At 45.8% G+C, this 22,481-nt stretch overlaps 1 protein-coding gene and 1 pseudogene across 1 annotated transcript in view; one reads left to right on the plus strand and one right to left on the minus strand.

The window, feature by feature from the left end:
- Positions 1-22,481, plus strand: part of TENM4 (teneurin transmembrane protein 4) — a 729,276-nt gene that overhangs the window by 630,367 nt on the left and 76,428 nt on the right. The window contains 1 exon segment of the mRNA XM_038568485.1: positions 2,087-2,303. Within this exon segment, the coding sequence (XP_038424413.1) occupies positions 2,087-2,303 (217 nt within the window).
- Positions 15,843-17,664, minus strand: LOC119864911 (annotated as a pseudogene).

A 22,481-nucleotide genomic window follows, 5' to 3' on the forward strand; every position in this document is an offset into this window, starting at 1 on the left:
AAGACAGGTGCTTGGCTAGGCGGCGAGTGGGTGTATCTGGGAGCTGGGACAGGAGCCACAAGCTAGGACCCAGGACAGTGCTGGTCAGAGGATGCCTTTCCTCCACATCTTAAGATGAATCCAGGAGGTGAGCAGACAAAGCACCAATGGTCCTTCACTTTGGAAGGAAGCTGTATGTAGACTCAGGAAGGGGAACTACCCCTTAGTAAGTACTTACTATGTGTCCCTTACTCTGCTGGATTTGAGGACATAGGTTTTGTATTTATGTAACATTTATGTGACACTTTTATAATCCCCTTGTAAGACATGTGGGAAATGGAGGCAAGAGAGTTTAAGTGACTTGCCCAAGGTCACACTGTAGTAAGTTTCAGATCCAAGATTTGACCCCAATCTGGGTTCCAGAATCCAGGCTATTTCTGCTCTGCTGCCCTCAAGGAAGCCATAAAGTCTTGACTACCATGCCGAAGTGGGCGAGAAAGATGAAGGATTTTTGTCCCTGATTTACCTAAGAAGAAAACTGGATTTCAGGGAGGTCAAGTAGCTTACCTGAGGCCACAACACCTCTGAGGCTAGGGCTAAGGGGCTTGAGGGTGCTGCCTGCGTGGATGGGGCACCGAATCTAGCCAGTGCATGTGCAGTGCTCTGGTGGCAGCATCTGTATTATAAACCCAGGGAGACAGAAGTGAGGGAAGTACGTCAATGATGAGGAGCCTGGGGCTCGGAGGGTAAATGCAGGCATTCGTCCAGGGACATTCTTAGGGCCAGGTCTGGGACCTGAACTTCAATCTGAGCTTCATGATGCTCACACTGTTGAATTAAATCGAATGAAGATAGTGGTTTTCTGGCTTTTATGGACGGTCATTTGGTTTCATCATCTGTCTCATTTGTTAATTCATTCAATTCTCATCCATGTATTTACTTAATGGTCATGTTTTAAACACTTGTACTAAGTGCTGGGGATACAGCAGAGGTGACCAGAACAGGATATAGGTCTTCAGGATGGTGGGAAGGCTTGCCCAAAGTCACACAGCTTATAAGCAAGAAAGGCAGAATTTGAACCCAGAGGAACAGGTGTCCTTAGACTTTTCTCTGCCAACAAAGCACAGATTGTGATCCTGGGCTCTTCCTTTCCCCACGTGAGGCAGTATCCTCTAATCCCTGGGTTTGTTATCCATTTTAAGCTATGCTATTGGGTGCCTGTAAAAGCCCTCACGCAACCAAAAATCTATGGTCTGATGGAATTTCTTTCTTTGTACTTTGGGAAGCTGGAAGCAGTCCTATAATTTTCAGTCCTGAAAAAAATTCATCCATGAGGTAAAGAGAATTCCCTGCTAGTGGCATGGCAATCAGAGACCCCATCTCACAGAAAGCAGAGCTGGGTCTTCCTGTATGGACATGGCAGCTGGCAGCGATGCTGGCAGTCATGGGGCCTCTTCCTCGCCCCTAAAGCCAGTCAGTCACCAGCTCTTATTGTTCTTAACCCTTAAACGTTCCTATTTCTCTTCCTGCTCTGATCTCAGCAACCATTATTTATGCCCCGTGCAACCTCACAAATGCCCTCGCCATTGTGGGGTCCCCAGCTTCCACTTTGGGCCAGCTTCAGTCCCCCATCCTGGCAACAAGGGAGGTTCTTTCAATAATTCAGATCAGATGATGTCACCCCTGCTTTAAACCTTCCAGGAGGGTGAGATGCAAACCCCCTACGCTGGCCCACGTTCCCGGCACTTCTGCTCCTACCAGCATTGACAGTCTCTTCTTCCACTCGCCCCTCACTTTTCTGAGTTGAGTTTAGCAGCTCAGACATTCAATATGCTCTCCCATCCCTGGGCCCTCATATAATTTCCACAAACTCTCAGAAAAAAACTGCTATCACTCTGTACACTTGCTTGTCCATCTCTCCTACTAGACCAGTGGGTTGGCAGCAGATCTGAAGCACCTGGATCTCCCAGCAAAGGCCGTGGCTTATGTCAGGTTCTTAATAGAGTTTTTCAGTGAGTGGAAAATAGAGAAGTGAACAAAGGCATTGCGGACAAACACGGCTGGTGGAACGTACTGATATGAACTTCGTGCTCTGTCACCCCTGCAGATGGCTTGATGGACTGCATGGACCCTGACTGCTGCCTCCAGCCCCTCTGTCATGTCAACCCGCTGTGCCTGGGCTCCCCCGACCCTCTGGACATCATCCAGGAGACACAGGCCCCTGTGTCCCAGCAGAACCTGCACTCCTTCTACGACCGCATCAAGTTCCTCGTGGGCAAGGACAGCACACACATCATTCCCGGGGAGAACCCCTTTGACGGAGGGTGAGTCCGCTGGGCCCCAGCTCCAGCCATGCTCTCTGCAGGAGAACGGAATCACCTCTAGGGCCACATTTCAGGGGGCGTGAGTGGGAGGAAGCCAGAAGGGCAGGCATCGAAGGCTCTTGATGGAATGTCACAGGAGGCAGAGAGGCAGCCTCGGGTACTCACACTTAGAAAACTGCTATCCCAGGCATTTGGAATTTTAATGAGCAAAGTTTTGTTGTTCCCGCTGGGTGATAGATGGAGAGAGTGAGAAATCAAAGGTCTGAGGGGAATCTTGGATCAATACCCTCTTTGCAGTCAGATATTACTGATTCTGCGGTCTCCAGATGAGCGGAAACACTTTAACACTGTTTACCCTCAGAGCTGATGTCCAGAAGACAGTGTGGGGTGGGGCACATCTGCTGGCACTCCAGGCCACCTTCCTGGGCATTCTTTCACCAGTGCACAGGTGTATCTGTCACACATTCGACAGTTTTTCACTGAGGTCCATTCTGTGCCAGGTCCTGTGTTGGAATCACAGACTGAACAGGACACAGTCCCTGTCATTGGTCACTCAGTCCACTAAGAGGATGAAAAAGAGACCAGTGTGGTAGACCAGAACTGTGCACCCAGAACCATCCCCCGGGAATGTCCAAGAGGTGCTCCTGGATAGGAGGAAACCATGACTTAAGAACAGTCTTAAAGATTAGAAATGGTTTGCTCTGCCAGGGAAGGGATGGTGTTCCAGGGAGAAGGAGCAGGTTGTGCAAAGACTAGGGCCTGACAGGGGACAGGAGCCAGCAAAAGGCAACCCTCTTTTCTCTGCTCCCCAGACCAGGCTCTGCGAACTAGACATAATATCCAAGAAGGAGCTACTTATAATGATTTTTTTTGAGATTTTATTTATTTATTCATGAGAGACATAGAGAGAGGCAGAGACACAGGCAGAGGGAAAAGCAGGCTCCCAGCAAGGAGCCCCGTGCAGGACTCAATCCCAGGACCCTGGGATCATAACCTGAGCCAAAGGCAGACACTCAACCACTGAGCCACCCCGGCGCCCGACTTATGATTTCTTTTGAATGTCTTCCAGTGTAGTGATGCCTCTTATATGCAGAGCTTTCTCTATAAATCAGCACAGTTCAGCTGAGTAGTTACAGACTGTGTCCCTTCTGTGTCCATGACTTCTGTAGCAGAGAGTTCTTGCCCTGCGGGGACAGCAGAGTTGTGGCGATGGCAATGGCGATGGCGATGGGTGGGAAGGGTGAAAGCCATCCTCAAGTTCTGTTTAAAGGAGGAGATTGGCAGGGCTTAGTCATCATTTGGGCCTGAAGAATGCAGGAGAGTCTCTCACTCAGATGCCTTGGGAGATGGCATTGCCTTCATCAGATTGGGGACCTGAGAGCAGCAGCACTTGGGAGCAAGGTGATGACCTCCACCCTGCACAGTAAGGGCAGGGACACACCGCAGCCAGGCGGTAGGAAGCACCCAAGAGATCTTGTAGTTCATAAGCAATTCTCTAAGCTCACACAGAGATTAGAGGTGTTGATTTGGGAGCCATCAACAGACAGGGAGGAGCACCCAGCAGTTTGCTCAAGGAGAATGTGTGAGGGAGGAAGAGCAGGGACCCGAGAAGAAATCACAGGGAGCCACCCTGGGAGACAGTGTTGTCATCTCCAGAGCACAACTGGGAATCCAGGGAGGATGCCTCACTGTTGGGACAAGATGGAGCCTGGGTCCTGGGCTTCACACCGCAGGACTGTGGAGTCCAGGGCACATGCCTCCTGCTGCCCCAGCCCTCCCCACAGGGAGCCCTCCCCTCAGGGCAGTGCTCTGAGCCCAGCAGGAGGGGCCTAACAGGAGTGGGCAAGAGCCTTCAAACTTTGACCTTCTTAGAGGAAAAAAGTGCATTGTAATCCAGATCTTTCAACTTACCTTGAGAACCTCAGAGCTTAAATGACCTTCCCCAATTCACAGGCTAGTCAAGTGGCAGAGCCAGGAGCAGAACTAGAGAGGAAAAACCTGTTCATTTATCTTGGTCAGAATTGCTGCTTTCATCTCTGGGTAGGAAGCTTCCTGTTCTTCTATTCAATTGTGTGACTTTGTATGTGTGCTCGTGGCCCATGCATTCTTGTAACCAACTGGAGATATGAGTATTATTCCCACCAAGGGGAATATTCCTTGCCCAGCTTTTCTTTACTGGACCCATTATAGGATCTGATGAGGGCTGCAGCTGGTTGGCTGCCGGTGGCTGTTCTGCCTAAGGAGTGCTTTTACTGTGCCATTCTGATCAGTGCCAGCAGAGACCACATCCCCTGCACATCTGGTGACCCACTGAGCCTGCTGCTTGCATGCCTCAGATCACGATAGGACCCACACAGGGGTTTTGGTACTGTTTCTCCAGCAGGCCTGACTTGCATAAGGAGGCAATTTCAGAAACTTGTACTGGGAGAAATGGACCTCTCCATGGAGGAGAAGAGTGTAGGCCTCGGAGTCAGGCCAACTTGTATTTGCGATCCTGGCTCTGTCACTACTGGATATGTGGCTCTGTCAACCTTCTAAACTGATTCCTCCAGGAGAGGACCACATCTTACTCATTTTAGCCCTTAGTAGATGCTCAAAACAAATATGCATACATATTGCCTTAAACAATGAAGAAATGGAGGGAAAGAAGGAAGGCAGGTAGGTAGGAGGGAGGAATGGAAGGAGAAGGATGAATGGATACATTATCTATTTTACTTAATTTTATACTGAGGATTCAGAGTCCAGGGAGGTTAAATCATCTGCTAAAAATCATATTACAGATGAGTAGCAGAGCCAGGAGGAGAAGTTGGCTCCCAGATCATTGTTTATGTATCTGTCAACTTGGGTTAAACTACAGATGCTTTGAAAGCAGAGACCATTCGTCTTTCCAAACCTATCACACTGAGGGCAGGGCCCGGAATATGGCATTCACTCTACAAATAAATGGATAATAGAAGCTTCTAAATGTTACAGTAAAAAATTCCTTTTACCTCATATGCACCCGAATCATTATGTCCCTGTTCCTCACTCATCAAGATTCAGAGGAAATGGCTGTCTATCACTACTAAGTATCCCCACACAGATTTTTATGTAAAACAAGCCCAAGTGACCAGAAACCTGGAAACATGAGCCATCAAATGCTTTTCTCATTGGACAATCCATGGGGACTTTGTTATCTTGATCTGGGTCTGCAAACCAGTGCTTATTTGCATAGTTGGGATAAAGTAGAATCCGTTACCAAGTTTGGGTTGTTGCCTTCCTTCCTTCGAAGGAAAGTGGCTTCATGGGAAGTGTCCAGGGTTTGATTCTTGGCTTTCCCTCACACCAGCTCTGTGTGGCCTCTGAGGAAATGATTTAATCTTTCTGTGTGGGCCTCCAGGTACCAATAGGCAGGAATGGTGACTATTTCATGAATGTCATTGAATGGATTAACTGAAATCAAGCACCTAGCACAAGGCTTGGTACTTAGGTGGCACCAAGTGGTCAGTAAATGGTAGCTTTTATGGCAGCACCATGGCCTGCTGAAAATAACACAAGTTTTAGAATCAGACAACTGGATTCATTTTATTTTATTTAATAAATTATCATACAATGTATTATTGGTTTCAGAGGTAGAGGTCAGTGATTCATTAGTCTTATGTAATACCCAGTGCTCATTCCATCACGTGCCCTCCTTAATGTCCATCACCCAGTTACCCCATCCCTCCACCCACCCCACTTCCAGCGACCTTGTTTGTTTCCTATGATTAAGAGTCTCTTACAGTTTGTCTCCTTTTCTAATTTCATCTTGTTTTTTTTCCCTCCCTTCCTTATGATCCCTCTGTTTTGTTTAGTAAATTCCACTTAAGAGTGAGATCATATGGTATTTGTCTTTCTCTGGCTGACTTATTTTGCTTAGCATAATACACTGTAGTTCCATCCATGTCATTGCAAATGGCAAGATTTCTTTTTTTGATGGCTGAGTAGTATTCCATTGTATACCACATCTTCTTTATCCATTCATCTCAGGCAACTTGATTCAAAATCTTCTGCATCCACTTTCTATCTGTATGACTTTAGGAAAGTTCCTTAACCTCTCTGAGCTCCAATTTCCTCACCTGTAAGAGCAGGTAATAATGTCTACTTTGCAGAGTTGCCATGAGAATTAAATGGAAAAAAAAAAAAAAAACAAAGTACATAAAGTTATCACCTCATTCTGACCACACAAAAAAATGCTTGCTAATTCTTTGATGATGATGATGATGATGATGATGATGATGATGGAGAAGATGATGATGATGGAGGTGGTGGTGATGGTAATGGTGATATTGTTATAAAGAGCTTCTAACTCTTTTTTAATTGGAAGTGCAACTTAATAGTAACCTATCCTCCAGGGAAGTCCAGCAGCCACCAAGAGAGGAACAAGGTTTGCCCATTGAATTCCTATCTGGAGAAAGGAAAAAGCAGCATCCACCAGCCAGCCAGCTGCCAGCCTGGGTTCCTTTTAGGGAGGAATCCAGTGGCACTCCTCCAGAGAGTGGGGTTTCTGATGGGCAGCCAGACCCAACTTGATGACTGTGTGGAGCAGTAACAAGGCCTGTGCCTGACAGAAACCACCCATTCTCCTGCACCCTATATGCTGTGGCACAGCTTATAGAGTCTGCATAGGAGTCCATTTGATGGGCTTCATGATGCAAGCTGGCATCCAGAGATCCAGCAGCATTCCTGAGCCCAGTGAGGACAGGCAGCCCCAGAGGTGCCAGTGCTTCATGCCGAAGGCCCCCAGCTCTGGGTCTGACTCAGTGAGACTCACATGTGAGCATGCTGGCACCACGGGAGGGACAAGATCTCAAACCCAGTGTGGGCTGACTGGAGCGCCCCTCTGTGAGGGAGGCAAGCAAGCCAGTCTTTGGTGCCCAGGGCTCTCCCCGGAACATCTTTCTTCAGAGACCTGACCCCATGTCTGAGATGAAGAAGCAGGAGGTTCTTCAGATCCACAGAGGACACCAGGAGTTATATGGGGAGTTCCTTGCGCTTCTGTGCAGCACCCCAGCTGGCACCAGAGGTCCTGGAGCAGGGGTGTCCCTCGGAGAAGGATGAGCAGCAGCACTTCAGCACGTGAGGGCCCAGCCAGGCATAATAGGCTCTAGGCTGGGCTGGACTCCTTGGAGGAAAGCACAGAGCTTCACTCCAAACTGAAGCAGGACTGCCAGAAGGACTTGGAGTAAAGAAGGCCTCCCTGGGGCACCCTGTATGGCTCATCTGTATCCCCAGTACCCAGCCCGATGCCTGACCCAGAGCAGGTGTTTCATACAGGTTCAGTGAATACAGTAGCTCTGTCTGACATTCTGCTCCTGCTGTCCTCAACTCCACATAAGCGACAGAGATATGAATGACGTCTGCTGATCTAACACAGGTCTAAAGTAGGAGGGGACAGAGCAAGCAGGAGATCCACCATCACCAGGTTAGGTGGCTTGAATACCGTCTTTCTTTCCCAGCCTGGAGGCCTAGGCCCCATCTGCTCAGTGGAACGCCTGTTCCTCACCTGAAGTCATGGGGAAGACATAATGTATGGCACCCTCTGAGTGAGATAGAAGGGGCTGCTCAGGTCTGTAGGTGCCAGAAGGATCCCCCCACAGATGGCAATGACCATCCATTAAAGGAGGACACATGACAGGACCCAGACTATGAAGCTTGGGACCAGAGAGTTGGGAAAGAGAGGGAAACATGAGACATTTCCTCCTCAGAGAACATTCAAGCCAGCTCTGTCCCTATGATACAATTTTGGTTGCACCTCTTCTCTTGGGAAGGACAGGCTGGACGTAGGACAGACAGACATATTCAGCAGAGTTGTAGATTGCCAGTGCCAGACAGGTTAGCTGATCTTAGGAAGAGGTTCTGACAAAAGAACCACCCCCAAGTTATTTGAATATCCATTCAGAGTATGTTTGAGGACACCGTATGGGTGAGAGAAATGTGATGTTGTCAAGTCTTTCTGGAGCCCGTAAGCCTAATAGCTGATCAACTCACTCAGGCAAGAAAGTTGAGTGTGGACAGATTGCTGTGAAAGTCAGCTGATGGGACACACTGAGCCCAAAGAGAAAAGACTTGAGGAGTCGGGGGACTTTAAGAAAAGGAGGGGGATGGTGACCAGAGGATTCATCCCAAAGGAGGCAGAGGATCATATGCTGTGGAGAGAGTCAGATCCTATAGGGAGGGGAAGACTGGGCCATCTCCGAGGGGGACAGAGCTGCCACACCACACAAGCTCCATTTGGTAAATACTGCTCTGTGCAAGGCCTGCGAGAAGCTAGGCATCTGTGCCCCCTTACCTCGAGGGCCCTTTGTGTGTCCCAATCTTTGTTAGTAATTGAACCCTTAGTGCAAAGCAGAGAGGTTGGCACAGACCAAGCCACACAAGTCAACCAATCATCCAGTGCTGAGTGTCTGAGGAGGGGAAGAGACAAAGTGTCCCAAGAGTTCAAAAGCATGGCCATCACTCCCACTGCAGACCTCAGGGGCTGCCTCTGGCACATCTTTGTGTCTCCAGCACCCAGCACAGGCCTGTCCCAGAGTAGGAAACAGTATATGTCTGGTTTTGAAAATGAACAAGCAAACCAACAGATGGACTACTGAGTGAAGACTTCGGGCGGGACGTGGCCTTTGGCCTGAGACAAAGATTTCAGTGAGGATAGTGGGCCATTAAAACATTGTTTATCCCACTTCTGGTCACAACAACCCATTAGTGCATCATGCAATCAATGTAGCAAGTCGAAACTATTTTTTAAAAAGAAGTAAATTTAAATGAAATGGGGTGCAATGGAATGCAAAGTATCCGCAACTCCGTGAGAAGGATGTGTGTTGCATGAAACATGGTTGGTTGTATGTGTGCGCCTGCGCCCACGCTGAGTAAGCTCCGTTGCTGAGTGTTGGTGTCAGTTAAACAAGACTTAAAAATGCATTTTAGACTGAGGAACTGGCATGACATTCCAGGATAATCAGAGAATTGAGAGAATTTTAATGTGGTTGGAGCATAATTGCAGTGATATTGTTTTCCAGATCAAAAGTCAAGAGCCATGCTCTAACATTTGCAATCAAGATGACCTTAGGAAGTTTAGGGTGTGTGATCCTGGTGTGCAGAGGGGGAGTGCAGGAGAAGGAAAAACACAGGGGACTATGCAGCCAAACAGGTGGCTTGGGGCAGGGACCGAGAAAGACCCAGCCCTTGCCTGCTCACTAACCAGATCAGTCTTTCATCTCAGTTAGGACTTAAAACTGACTATAAAGAGAAATGAAATAATGTTGATACCATGAAAGTCTTCAGAATTTCCTTTAGATCCTTTATAAAGACACAAAGTTTCCAGGAATTTTGAAAGCAAGGGTTTCCAAGGGGAAAAAAATAATGGAAAGGAGGGAAAAAAGGTCATGTATGCACTGTAGTCTTTTAGCAGCACACTGCAGATATGAAAGCCATATGCAGGTATCAGTGGCAAAGCAGTTACAGAAAGGCATTTGTGGGCCACCCCACCCTCATCCCCTGGCCCCAGGCCTTCCACGGCCCTCAGTAGCCCTCAGAGAGGCTGAGCAATAGAGACCATCTAATGGAGCTCAAATAAACATCAGCTTCCTGACAGCTGGCCTCTGAGTGAATTTATTATTGAATTATACTCCTGCGTTTCAGAACAAGCTGAGCTGACAGGCTACCCCATCAGTTTAAGAAAAGGGGGCAGGGAGAAAGACAATGATAAATTACCCTGACGGAAGATGGAAGAAGGTAAAGTTCCTGCTTCCTCAAAAATGTCAGCCATTATATATTATTCATGTTGGTTTTTTAAAAATCCCTCCCCACATTGAAATGAATGTTTATGATGATAAAGCAACTAGGTAAATTTAATTCAGGATGCAGCCAGCAACTTCTCACATCATCCTGATGAGCAGCTAACAACTCCTCCTCTGCCACTTGATCATCCCTTTATTGATTTCAAAACCAAATTACGATCTCTGTTTGCTTGGTAGCTTGAGCTTGTTCCTAGCTGCCCATCACAGGAAGCATTAGCGAGGATGCTGTGCCGAATCGGGAACCACTCAGGGCCTACGGGGAGAGGGCCTGTGTTCAGGTCCTTGGGCAAGTGAGAGCAGATGACCTTGGGTGAGTGGGGCTCCACGTCCTCATCTGTAAGGTGAGGCTACCAACTCCCACCGTGCAGGCTGTTTGGAAGATTAAATGAGATAAAATACCTGAAAGCCTGATGGCTGGCATGTAGCACACATTCAGTAATAGCACCTGCCACTTACCAAAGATGTTCCACGTGTCAGCACTGTTGGAAAAGCTTTGTGAGTTTCATAAGTAGTAACACCTCTACGTCTCCCCCTAAACCATATGACCTAGGGACTTCATCACCCTTCTTTTACAAATGGGAAATTGAGGCACAGGGAACTTGAGTAATCTGGCAAAGTGACAGGGCTTGTAAGTGACAGAGCCAGCAGGGTTTTTTTTTTTAATATTTTTTAAAGATTTGTTTATTTTAGAGAGAGAGAATGCATGAGCAGGGGGAGGGGCAGAGGGAGAGAGAGAAAGAGAAAGAGAAACAGACTCCCCACTGAGCACAGAGCCCCAGAGCAGGGCTTGGTCCCACTGCCCCGAGAGCAGGACCTGAGCTGAAATGGAGTCAGACAGACAGAACCATCCATGTGCCCCAGCGGAGCCATCATTTGAAGCCAAGCCAATCATCCCTAGAGCCCATGTGCCAAGCCCCCGTTACCGGCTTGGTCCTTTATATGGCCATCTCCACAGCTCCAGTTTGGAAACCTGTACAGCATGATGCTGCTACAACTCCACGACCCTAACTGGTCCTGACTTTCTATCTAATTCTGTCTGATGTGATGTAAAGCTAATGTGCAGTAGATCTTTAGTGCTTTAGAGCACCAGCCTCGGAGGCGGGGAGCCCAGGCTTGCATCCTAGCTCCCCTGCTTGCTGTTGTGATCTTGGACAAGTCTCACTCTGTGCCTCACTTTTTCCATCTGCTATTTGAGGATAATAATCCATACCTCATGGGGATGTCTGAGGATTAAATGAGATGTAAAATGCTTATGTGTCAGGGCAGTACGCATTCAATAAGTGTTAGTGGCCCTTGTCACTCATAGCAAGAGTCAGCATTATAGTGAGTTAGCAAGGACATTAATATTTTTATGGTTTTCAGTGCCACTACGAGAACTGGGAGAAAAACGAGAATCTTAGCCAGAAGCATTAGTGCCGTTACAGAATTGATGCTGATGCCCCAGCACCATGATGGGCGGAGGTGAATGGACCTTGAGACCATCAGCTCTTTGTGAGGGAACTTCGAGGTCAGAGAAAGCTCTTGGCTTAGCAAAGTAGTAACAGGACTCTCCTAAGCCCTGGAGAACATGGGGTCCTGAGTGAGGGCTCTCTCAAGCAGTAATTCCAGGGCTTCTAAATCAGGGACTTACCCAACCCTGATAAATTTCAAGCAGTAAGAAGTGAAAATACTGGAAAGCCAAGCATCACATTACTAGTACTAGCCTCAGTGGAGTGCTCAGGGTCAGGCCTTACTAAACACCTGTGCAGTGAGTCTAGCCAGTCTGATCCTGGAAGCGTCAAGAGTTGGCTTTAAGTGACCCCATGGAGAGGGGCTGTGATGTGGAGAGATGCTACCCCTGGACAGTGTCCCAGCAAAAGAAAGAGATGTGCCTACGTGCCTCTCCTGCCTCTACCTCCTCCTCCTACCCCTACAGGGCCCTGTGGGTCCAACCTGCAGGCTTCTAGAATGAACCCCAATCTGAAGAGAAGGCTTAGAGCAGCCCTAGCTGCTCAGTCTTCTGTCCTTCAACTGCTCTGCTGTCTGACCAGTGGCTTGCCGGCTCTGCCAAATGGATTTCTACCTTGTCCCAGAATCCCAACCTCACTTTCTGTGCCTCAGTTCCTAAGGTAAGCAACTTTGTCCTCCTGCCACCCAAGGACTCAAGCCTTGCCTTCTCTTGCCAGGCTCTCACCCCTGCCACTTGTGGTTCTGGAGCTCCATCCCTGCTCTGCTCAGCAACCTGAGCATTATTACCTGCTAACATATGGACGTCCACATCCAGCTGCCCAGGGGAGCCACTTCATCATGGCTGTGCCCCTGTCAGACCCTCTGCCCTGCCCCTAGTATGACTTTTGCCTTTAACACTACCTGCCTATTGCTCCACATCTCACACTCAGCCTGCTGAGTGGACTTGCTGCAGGCCCCTTTCTGTGTCTCTGCCCAGCATTGTCCCCAGCTCAGGAAGTGGCTCTGATCTTGGTCCATTCTTGGGCCCCCTTTCTGGGCGAAGGAAGAGAAGTCTCCCTTTTCCCAGTGAAAGCAGAACCCATCCTGTGCTCTGACAGGAAGACAGGACATGCAGTCTCAGAATGGGCTTGTACACTGAGGGACTCCATCCGAAGTCACACTTTAGCAGAGCTGCCTCAAGTTTTTTTAACAGCACAAACCTGAGAATTCTCCTTAGAAGCAAGCCTCTGGCTACATAGCACAGAGAGCGGCCTATCTGGGCATGTTGCACAACTTTCCATGTCCATGTCCCTTGTGTTTCCAAGTCACGTCCCAGGCAGGACCTTGTTCCTCCAAAATAATGTCTACTAGCCAACCACTCCTGTTTCTCCTTTGCTACAACCAGTGGATTCATTTCTCTTACATATAGTGTTATGAATAGCCAAGGGCTCTGTTCTTATGTGCACCTTTGTCAGCCAGCAGAAAATATTCCAGAGTTCCTGTGGGACATGGTCAGCCCAGAGCATCAGCATTCAGCAGCCAGGTTGCCCACAGGCTTGGGTGATCTGAGCTACTGCCTGGGAGCTCATGCTCCCTGAGTATCAGAAAGACTCAACAGCCACATGAAGCTAGGAGGTCACAGAATGGCGGCTTCTAAGCTCTACAGCCAAGTATAGCCTGAGAACCCAGGAGATGCTAGTAGTTGTTGAGCCATCTTGTCACTAGATGCCCCCAGGTGGTGTCAGGGTATCATAGCAGACCTGTGATTCATCCCACAAAGTCAGTGCCCTAGCCTTGACGTGTGATAGAGGGGATCCCCACCCGGCTCCAGAGATCACATCCCTCACCTGTAAATGAGGGGGGTTGGATTCAATCACCCCAGGACCCTTCTAGCTTAAAAATTAAACTTCTGTTAATTTGAAGAAGATTTTAGATTTTTTCCTTCTCTCTCCCTCAGACATATACAAAATAGTCTGAGACGAAAAGCTTTTTCTGAAAGAACTGGAATACTTCCCTGTGATGTTTATTCCATATACCCAGCAAGTGATCTTGAAGCCTCTAGTAATGTCTAAACTGAACCCAATTCCAGCAGAAAGAGGAAAAGTCAGGGTACATGGCTAGAGCCTGGAGCTTGGTTGTAACTGTAGGAATGTTTGTATGTCATCGTGGCATGACTTGAAAGGCAGCTTCCCTCTTTATCCCATACTAGTTTTACTTTTAGACACAAAGATTTATAAAAAGCCAAATCATATTCATTCCAGAATGTGAGCTACTCAGACAGAGGGATTGTGTCTCACTTATTGTTAGTTATTTAACTGCTTAGAATACAATAGCAAATAAAACAGAAACTACAGGCACTGTCCTCCCGTAGTTTCCATAAGTAAATAAGAAAATGGATGAATAAATATCTTCCTACTCCCCAGCACTGTTTATAGTACATAGTAGGTGCTCAATTAAAGTTCTAATTATTGATCCCTATTCTCATTTACTAGGCCTCTGTTCATGTTTCTCTTCCTTCAACCCATATTTATCTATTTTTTTTTTTACTTTGGGCAAATTGAAATAACTATATTTTTTTCATCATTTTCTTCCATTCGTTTATTTCTTTACTACTCATTGATTTCTTTCCTCAACATTTACTGAATACATCCTATGGACCTAGTCCTGTGCTGAGCACTGGAGTTACAAAGGTAGAAAGAACATGGTTGTTACCCTCAAAGAACTCATAATCTAGAAGAGATGTTTTATCTAATATGACACTTTAGTGGGATATGTGTATTGTGCTGTGTTCATCAAAGGAGGGAGTGACTTCTTTGTACCAAGGAAATAAAAAAGAGCTTTGTTGAAAGACAAGCCCTAAAGGAGAGGTTAGTAGGAATGAGAAAACATTTGAAGCAGACAAACTAGCATTTACAAAGGCAGAGACGCATGGAAATGCATGCCAAGACAAGGATATGAGAAGTGACTTAACATGGCAGCAACACGGGATATGAGAATGGAAAAATGGGATGTAGCCTGCAGAAGCCAGCAGGGGCCAGATCCTGATGGGTCTTATATTCCAAGCTGAAGAGTTTGGACTTTGCCTTTGCTGTCGCAAGGTACTGCAGAAAATGACTTACATAGCACAGAGTCCCTGACGATACGGTACAAAAATAGTGATAAAGTTTGGACAGTTGGGGAGCTCTTAGATTTGCAAAGTGCCTCAAGAGAAGATCTGGTCCAACTCCCTGCCCTCCAATAAGTCAGGAACATTAAAAGTTAAGCAATGAGACCAAATTCTGTTGGTTTTGGCCTCAGGTCGTTGAAAAAACATAAGAGCTTTGAAATAAGTCAAGAAGAATGAAGCACAACTAGAAGTTGACTTTTGAATATAATAATATGGAGCATAGTCAAGATTATTTCATGAAAAGAAATCACAAGACACACCATTATAAATCTAGTGCAGTAGAGTGGTCCCAAGGTGGGTGTTCAATGTGGCCCCTGAGGTACAGGGAGAAAGTATTAGGGCATCTATCTATATTCACTTTTGATCTTAAAAAAATGGAACAAATGTTTCACTCCTGTGGAACACTAGGTTTTCAATCAGTTCTCTTGATCCCAATGTTAGTTGTTAACAAGTTTCTCTTAGAGAAACAGTGGGCCTTTACTGGTTTATTCTAGTGTATTACAACATGACTGCACTGTGTTTGTGTGTGTGTCTGTGTCTGTGTGTATCTGTGTGTTAAATCTAGTTTTAACTAAACTTAGATATAAAATGGTTCAGTGCCATAAAAAGATTCTTGTTAAGTAGCTATAGATCGAAGACAATGCGAGTCCAAGCAAACAAACCAACAAACAAAACTGGCAGAGCTGGTCCTAGTACAGATTCTTCCTTAACTCTACTATGAGGTTAAAACCAGTGATGATCGTTTTTGTCAGCTGCAACAAAAAGGTAATCAAGATTCAAACTTTTCAAGAATTTTAAAAAGTTAATCCAAAGGTTCAACATTAAAAAAAAAACAACAAAGATTCAACATTATCTATCTGAAATACAGGCATACCTCAGAGATACTCAAGTTCGGTTCCAGACCACTGCAATAAAAGCAAATATTACACTAAAGGAAATCAAGGGAATTTTTTAGTTTCCCCTGCATGTAAGTTATTATGTTTACATTACATTGCAGACTCTTAAGTGTGCAGTATAATTATGTCTGGAAAACGATGTACATGCCTTAATTTAAAAATACTTTATTGCTAAAGAGTGCTGACCACCATTGGGGCTTTTAGTGAATCATAATTTTTTGCTGGTCAAAGGTCATACCTCAATGTTGATGGCTGCTGACTGATGGGGTGGCTGTGGCAGTTTATTAAAATAAGACAACGATGAAGTTTGCCGCATTGATTGACTCTTCCTTTCATGAATGATTTCTCTGTAACATGTGATGCTGTTTGATAAGCATATTATAATCTACAATAGAACTTCTTTCAAAATTGGAGTCAATCATTTCAAACCTGCCACTGCTTTATCAACTAAGTTTAAGTAATACTCTAAATCCTTTGTGTCATTACAACCATCTTCACAGCATCTTCACCAGTAGTAGATTCCATCTCAAGAAACTACTTTCTTTGCTCATCCATGAGAAGCCACTCCTCATCGGCTCAAGTTTTATCATAAGATTGTGGCAGTTCAATCACATCTTCAGGCTCCACTTGTAATTCTAGTTATCTTGCTGTTTCTACCACATCTGCAGTTACTGCCTCCACTGAGGTCTTGAACCCCTCTCAATCATCCATGAGGGTTGGAATCCACTTCTTACAAACCCCTGTTGATGTTGATATTTTGGCCTCTTCACATAAATCACAAACGTTCTTCCTGGCATCTAGAACAATGAATCCTTTTCAGAAGTTTCTCAATTTACTTTGTTCACACCCATGAGAGGAATTGCTATCTATGGCAGCCATTTAGCTTTATGAAACGTATTTCTCAAATAATGAGACTTGAAAGTCAAAATGACTCCTCGATCCATGGGCTGCAGGATGGGTGTTGTATTAGCAAGTGTGAAAACAACATCCATCTCGTCCCTCTCTATCAGAGCTCTTGGGTGACCAGGTGCACTGTCAATGAGCAGTAATATTTTGAAAGGAATTTGTTTTTCTGAGCAGTGGGTCTCAATAGAGGGTTTAAAATATTCATTAAACCATGTTGTAAACAGATGTGCTGTCTTCCAGACTTTGTTGTTCCATTCATAGAGCACAGACACAGTAGATTTAGCATAATTCTTAAGGGCCCTAGGATTCTCAGAATGGTAAGTGAGCCCTGGCTTCAACTTCAAGTCACCAGCTGTATTAGCCCCTAACACAAGAGTCAGTCTGTCCTTCGAAGATTTGAAGCATGGCATTGACTTCTCCTCTCTAGCTATGGAAGTCCTAGATGGCATCTTCTTCCCATAGAAGGCTGTTTCGCCTATACTGAAAATCTGTTGCTGAGTGAAGCCACCATCATGATGTATCTCAGCTAGATCTTCTGGATAACTTGCTGCAGCTTCTACATTAGCACTTGCTGCTTCACTTTGTATTTTCATGTTCTGGACATGGCTTCTTTCCCTAAATCTAATGAACCAGGCTCTGCTGTCTTCACAATTTTCTTTTACAGCTTCCTCACCTTCTCTCAGACTTTACAGAATTGAAGAGAGTTAGGGTCAACATTTGATTTGAGGTAATGTTGTGGCCGGTTTGATCTTCTATCCAGACCACTCAGGCTTTCTCTATACCAGCAATAAGGCTGTTGTGCTTTCTTATCATTCCTGTGTTCACTGGAGTAGCACTTTTAATTTCCTTCAAGAACTTTTCCTTTGCATTTACAACTTGGCTCACTGTTGCAAGAGGCCTAACTTTCAGCCCACCTCAGCTTTCGTGACATGCCTTCCTCACTGAGTTTAATCATTTCTAGCTTTTGATTCAAAGTGCAGGAACGCTTAGGAGCTATTGTAAGGTTATTAATTGGCCTCATTTCAATATTGTCGTGTCTCGGCGAACAGGGAAGCCTGAGAAAAGGGAAAGAGACAAGGGAACAGTTAGTGGACCGGTCAGAACACACACAACATTTATCAATTAAGTTCACTGTCTTACATGGGCATGGTTCGTCGGGCCCCAAAACAATTAAAATAGTAATATCAAAGTTCACTGATCACAGATCATCATAACAAATATAATAATAATGAAAAAGTTTGAAATGTTGCAAGAATCACCAAAATGTGACACAAAGACTTGAAGTAAACAAATGCTGTTAGAAAAATGGAGACCTGCTTGATACCAGGTTGCCACCTGGTATTACAAAACCTTCAGTTTGTAAAACTGCAGTATCTCTGTGAAGCACAATAAAACCGAGTATGCCTGTATGCATTCTATCCATTAAATCTTGCACCAAATGCCTAATATTCTTTCCAGTATTAGCTAATGATGGCAGCACATGTGTATAGCTTATTTAAAAATATAAGTACATCCAGAGAGCGTGCTCAAACATGTTTACAGAAAAGGTGTATAATCAGAAAGAGCTTTAAGAACCCTGCTCTGGTGATGTTAACTTTGATTTTTAAGGCAGCTCAAACAAATTGAGGTTCTCGATAACTTAGATGTGAATCTGTGTCCGAGAGTAAGTAGTTCGAGAGGTGAAATGACTTTCCCGAGTTTTCATGGATAGTAAATGACAGGTCCTTAATTTGAATCTTGGCTTTCCAATGACTTGCAAGAATTGGTAAGTCCATTCCCCGTTGAGATTTTATTTTCTCACCTCCACAATGAGAAGTCAGAAAGTTTAGAAAGGAAGGTCTCTTCTAACATGTCACGACCAGTGAGGTTCCAAGAATATGTGTATAGGTGAAAGATGTCAGGCTAGAAAAGCTAAGGAAACTGAGGCAGTTCACTGAGGTGGAGAGCCAAAAGAGAAGATAGCAGAATAGCTGGTGTGGCCAGGATGGAAGGAAGGTCTTGAAGGCTACAGGGGGGAACAGGGTCAGGCTTTGACAGGAACTCCCTTGCTGGGGGTAGTTTAACAGGCTGTGGAGTGGGGCTTCTCATGTGGGCCCAAATTCTTAGAAGATGTTGAATAAAGTCTAGTAGATGCTGGAAAGATCCCCAGTCACTCAGCATGAGTTAGCAGAAAACAATTTCAGGATCCGTGTAAGTCAGGCATATACATCTATTTAAAGTATGTAATGCAAAAGAGTGATTTGAATAAAAACAAGAGTGGCACAGAGTAGCCAGTACTTCAAATCAGAGAAAAGCTAAAGTAAATTTTTGCCACCTAGATCCCAAGTGACTATGCCATTCTCCTGAATATCAGTTTCAATGGCTGTTTTCAGTTGATTAACTAAAAAGCTTGGGACGCCTGGGTGGCTCAGCGGTTGAGGGTCTGCCTTCAGCTCAGGTCGTGATCCCAGGGTCCTAGGATCGAGTAACCCAACGGACTCCCTGCAGGGAGCCTGCTTCTCCCTCTGCCTATGTCTTTGCCTCTCACAAATAAATAAATAACTTTTTTTTTAAGTTAAAGTTGCAGCTTTTCCCCCTTCTTCACCTTTCTTTATCTGCTCGAGTAATGTGCATCAAATAACAAACCTAACTTAATTCCTGGTGTTCACTGTTTAAAGTCTTCAAAAAAGAGGTGCAGGCAATGGGGCTGGTAGGGCTACAAGCTGAGCTGAGGCGGGTACTCCCGGAGGGAAGGAGCCAAGCCTCAGGATGCCATGTGGACTGCCCGGCTAGAAAGGGCCAGCCCCTCCAGGCCTCCGTTCCTCGGCCACAGCCCTATCAAGGTCAAGTGGCTCCAAGTTCTCAGGCATCACCCCCACCTTCAGCCAAAGAAAGATATCAATTCTCTATTCATTCAGTACATAGTTTATCAAGAGCTTACTCTGTGCTGTGCACTCAGATTCCAGGGCACACACCCGTTTGGGTGGCGGCTTTCTTTCGCCCACTTAGAAATGAGCATCAGTCACACTCCATGCTAGGAATATACAGCAGTAAGGGAGGTGTGGCCCCTGTCTTCAGGGAGCTCATGGTCTGCCAGGGTAAAAGATTGCCCCCCTGGCATGACAGCACTGAGCTTTTTACAGAAGCAGGCCAGAGGGGGATCCCTGGGTGGCTCAATGGTTTAGCGCCTGCCTTTGGCCCAGAGCGTGATCCTGGAGTCCCGGGATCGAGTCCCATATCAGGCTCCCTGCATGGAGCCTGCTTCTCCCTCTGCCTATGTCTCTGCTTTTCTCTCTCTCTGTATCTCTCATGAATAAATAAATAAAATCTTAAAAAAAAAAGAAGAAGAAGAAGAAGAAGAAAAAGAAGAAGAAGAAGAAGAAGAAGAAGAAGCAGCAGGCCAGAGGGGCGGGAGCGGGGTTACCACTTGGTGAATGCTCCATGTGAGTCCTGAGGGTAAGCGGGGGGAGGTGTGTTTCAGGTGAACAGGAGAAGTGGAAGGTTCCATAGAGAGGGAACAGTTCAGAGATAAGTGTGAGTATTGTGTGAGCTCCATGAAGATTCTGAAACAAGGTACAGTAAGGCTACTTGAGTTAGATCGGCAGCACTATATTGAAACCCATTACACGTTCTTAAACATGCATTGGGCTCTGTTTGACATCAGGATGGGAAAAATTTCAGCCTGGATGCACAATTGAGAATGGTGGTGCAAAGAGGTCAGGTGACTCTCCCAAGTCCTACAGTTAGTTACCAGAGTTAGAAGTAGGAACTGACTCCCTGCCCAGGGTACTTTCCACCACCCCCACCCCACCTCTCCCTGCCCAACATTTGAGGTTAGTTTCTCATTTGCTTGATTTTGTTTCAAGGTGTCTCTCCAACAGCTTCTCTTGACCCCAGGCCACCGTACTCAGGGAAGCAGTCAGGCAGGTCTTCCTCGCTGGCGTCAGCAAGAGCACCTCCGTCAGGCCCTGAGTGTGTGATTGGACCAATGCCAGCATGTTCGATGGCCCCCAGCCTGCCCCCCTTGGCCTGGCACGAGCACTCCTTCCTGGCAGAGTTCACTCAACCTAATTGCTTGTTTCGTACCCCAGCTGCCTGACATATGCCAAACCCATGTGTTGACTCACTTGTGTCAGAGACATTACACTCGAGCATTTCAAATTGGCTCTGGTGAGCTCCAGCAAGTGGGGACTATAATTCATGCATTTAGAAACCCAGCACCTAACACAGTGCCTAGCTTTTTATTAAGTAGGTGCCCAGTTTTTTTAAATTAAAGTGAATGTTTGTGACTGTGGGTATGCAACATCATAGTGAAAGAGAGGACCTGGGAGTGAGAAGACCTAGCTTGGAGCGTCAGTTCAGCCAGTTGAGGTCTTTGCTGTATGACCTTGAGCAAGTCTTTTCCCTCTGTTTCAAGTACTTGATCATTTTTTCAACTAACAGACACTTGGGGAGTAATATCCCATGCTTTCCCTAGCCACTGAAGATGTAGTCAGCCCCCTCTGGCTTGCACTTAAATGTAAGTGTGTAAATTCAGCTCTGTAAATGTGAATGATATAATTCTATGGCTGTCATGGTCATGGAGAGGTGCTTGGAAGTATCTAGAGGAGCCTAGAGGAGAGGTGATTAATTGTTCCAGAAGAGTCGGTAACAGCCTCACCGAAGTGATGACAGGTTAGATGGGACTCTGAGGACAAAGAGAAAATAATACCCTGAAACTCCATTATGCCCAGACAGTGACCAAGAGAAAGCAAAACAAAACATGTCAAATACAGGACTGGTGATAAGAGGGTCGCATGAACCAGCCGGGGAGCTAACTTTGTAATCGTGATCTGCACTCCATGTGACTGATTTTTCACCAAGTGATCTTCCAATATAGAATTTCAAAGTCAAAGCAGCAACTGTTTCTTAGCCACATTGACCCTTAGTGTGGGGTCAGAGTTCCGGTGGCACACCGAAGCCGGCTCGTGCCAACCCACAGGAGCTGAGAATTAAATGTTCAGGAATTCTGCAAGCTACCTTTTGAACACTACTGTTACTAAAAATTAAATTATATGAAATTATAATTAAATTATATTAAAAACAATAACAAATAATCAAAACTCATCGCTTCCTAATTATTTTACTGTTTTTTACTATTATCTTTGTGCCTGAGTTTATTAAGACTAATGTGTCTCTGCGGTGGATATACTATATAATGGTGTGTCCTCCTGTACATCATTCCCAACTCTGGGTTCAGTGACACCTCATTAAGAGTGGGAAACTGGCCATGGTAGAAGTATTTACACCACAGAAATAGGCAAATGCTACAGATTAAAGGTAATTTTCTTTTGAAAGCCGATTGTTAAATGTTTACCAGTACACTGCTGGTGGTGTCCATTAAATAAATGGAAAAGCATTTGGAAGCCCAGCACCCACACCTTTTTCAAACCTCCCTAGACAAGAACACATGGCAGGAGACACATTTCAGAGGCCTCCACAGAGCAGACGTCTCCCATCTCCTTTGTCCCAGAGAAGCCTTTATGTTAAATTGGGTTTTCTTGACAACTGAAAATCATGGTCAAACAGAAGGAGGATGGAAGTGTTTTTCTCCAGGACTTAATTCCTGAGCCAAATGCCTGTTTTGGCAACAGGCCTCTGTGGTGTGGAGTCAACTTAATCTTCTCCAGAACCCAAAGCAATCCACAGGAGCCTGGCTAAAATTACATCTGCTCTGGCTTGCCCAAGTGAAGGCTACATGATAGCCAAATGGTGCTGATTTAATGTTTCCCAATTATCAGGAAATCCCCAAAGAGAGATAAATCAGAGAAGGCTGTCCCGCATATGCATGAGGGGCAGCAGCCAGGGCAGCCCCAAAAGGAAACCATCCCCAGAGGGCTGGTGATTGTCCAGGCAGAATTTGAAGGCACATATGTCAGGAGAAGGCTGGATAGTAGCCAGCGCCAGGAGATGAGATCTGTTAGTAATTCTCTGGAAGGACAAAGTT

This window comes from Canis lupus, chromosome 21, assembly GCF_011100685.1.
Source record: "Canis lupus familiaris isolate Mischka breed German Shepherd chromosome 21, alternate assembly UU_Cfam_GSD_1.0, whole genome shotgun sequence".
Taxonomy (NCBI): domain Eukaryota; kingdom Metazoa; phylum Chordata; class Mammalia; order Carnivora; family Canidae; genus Canis; species Canis lupus.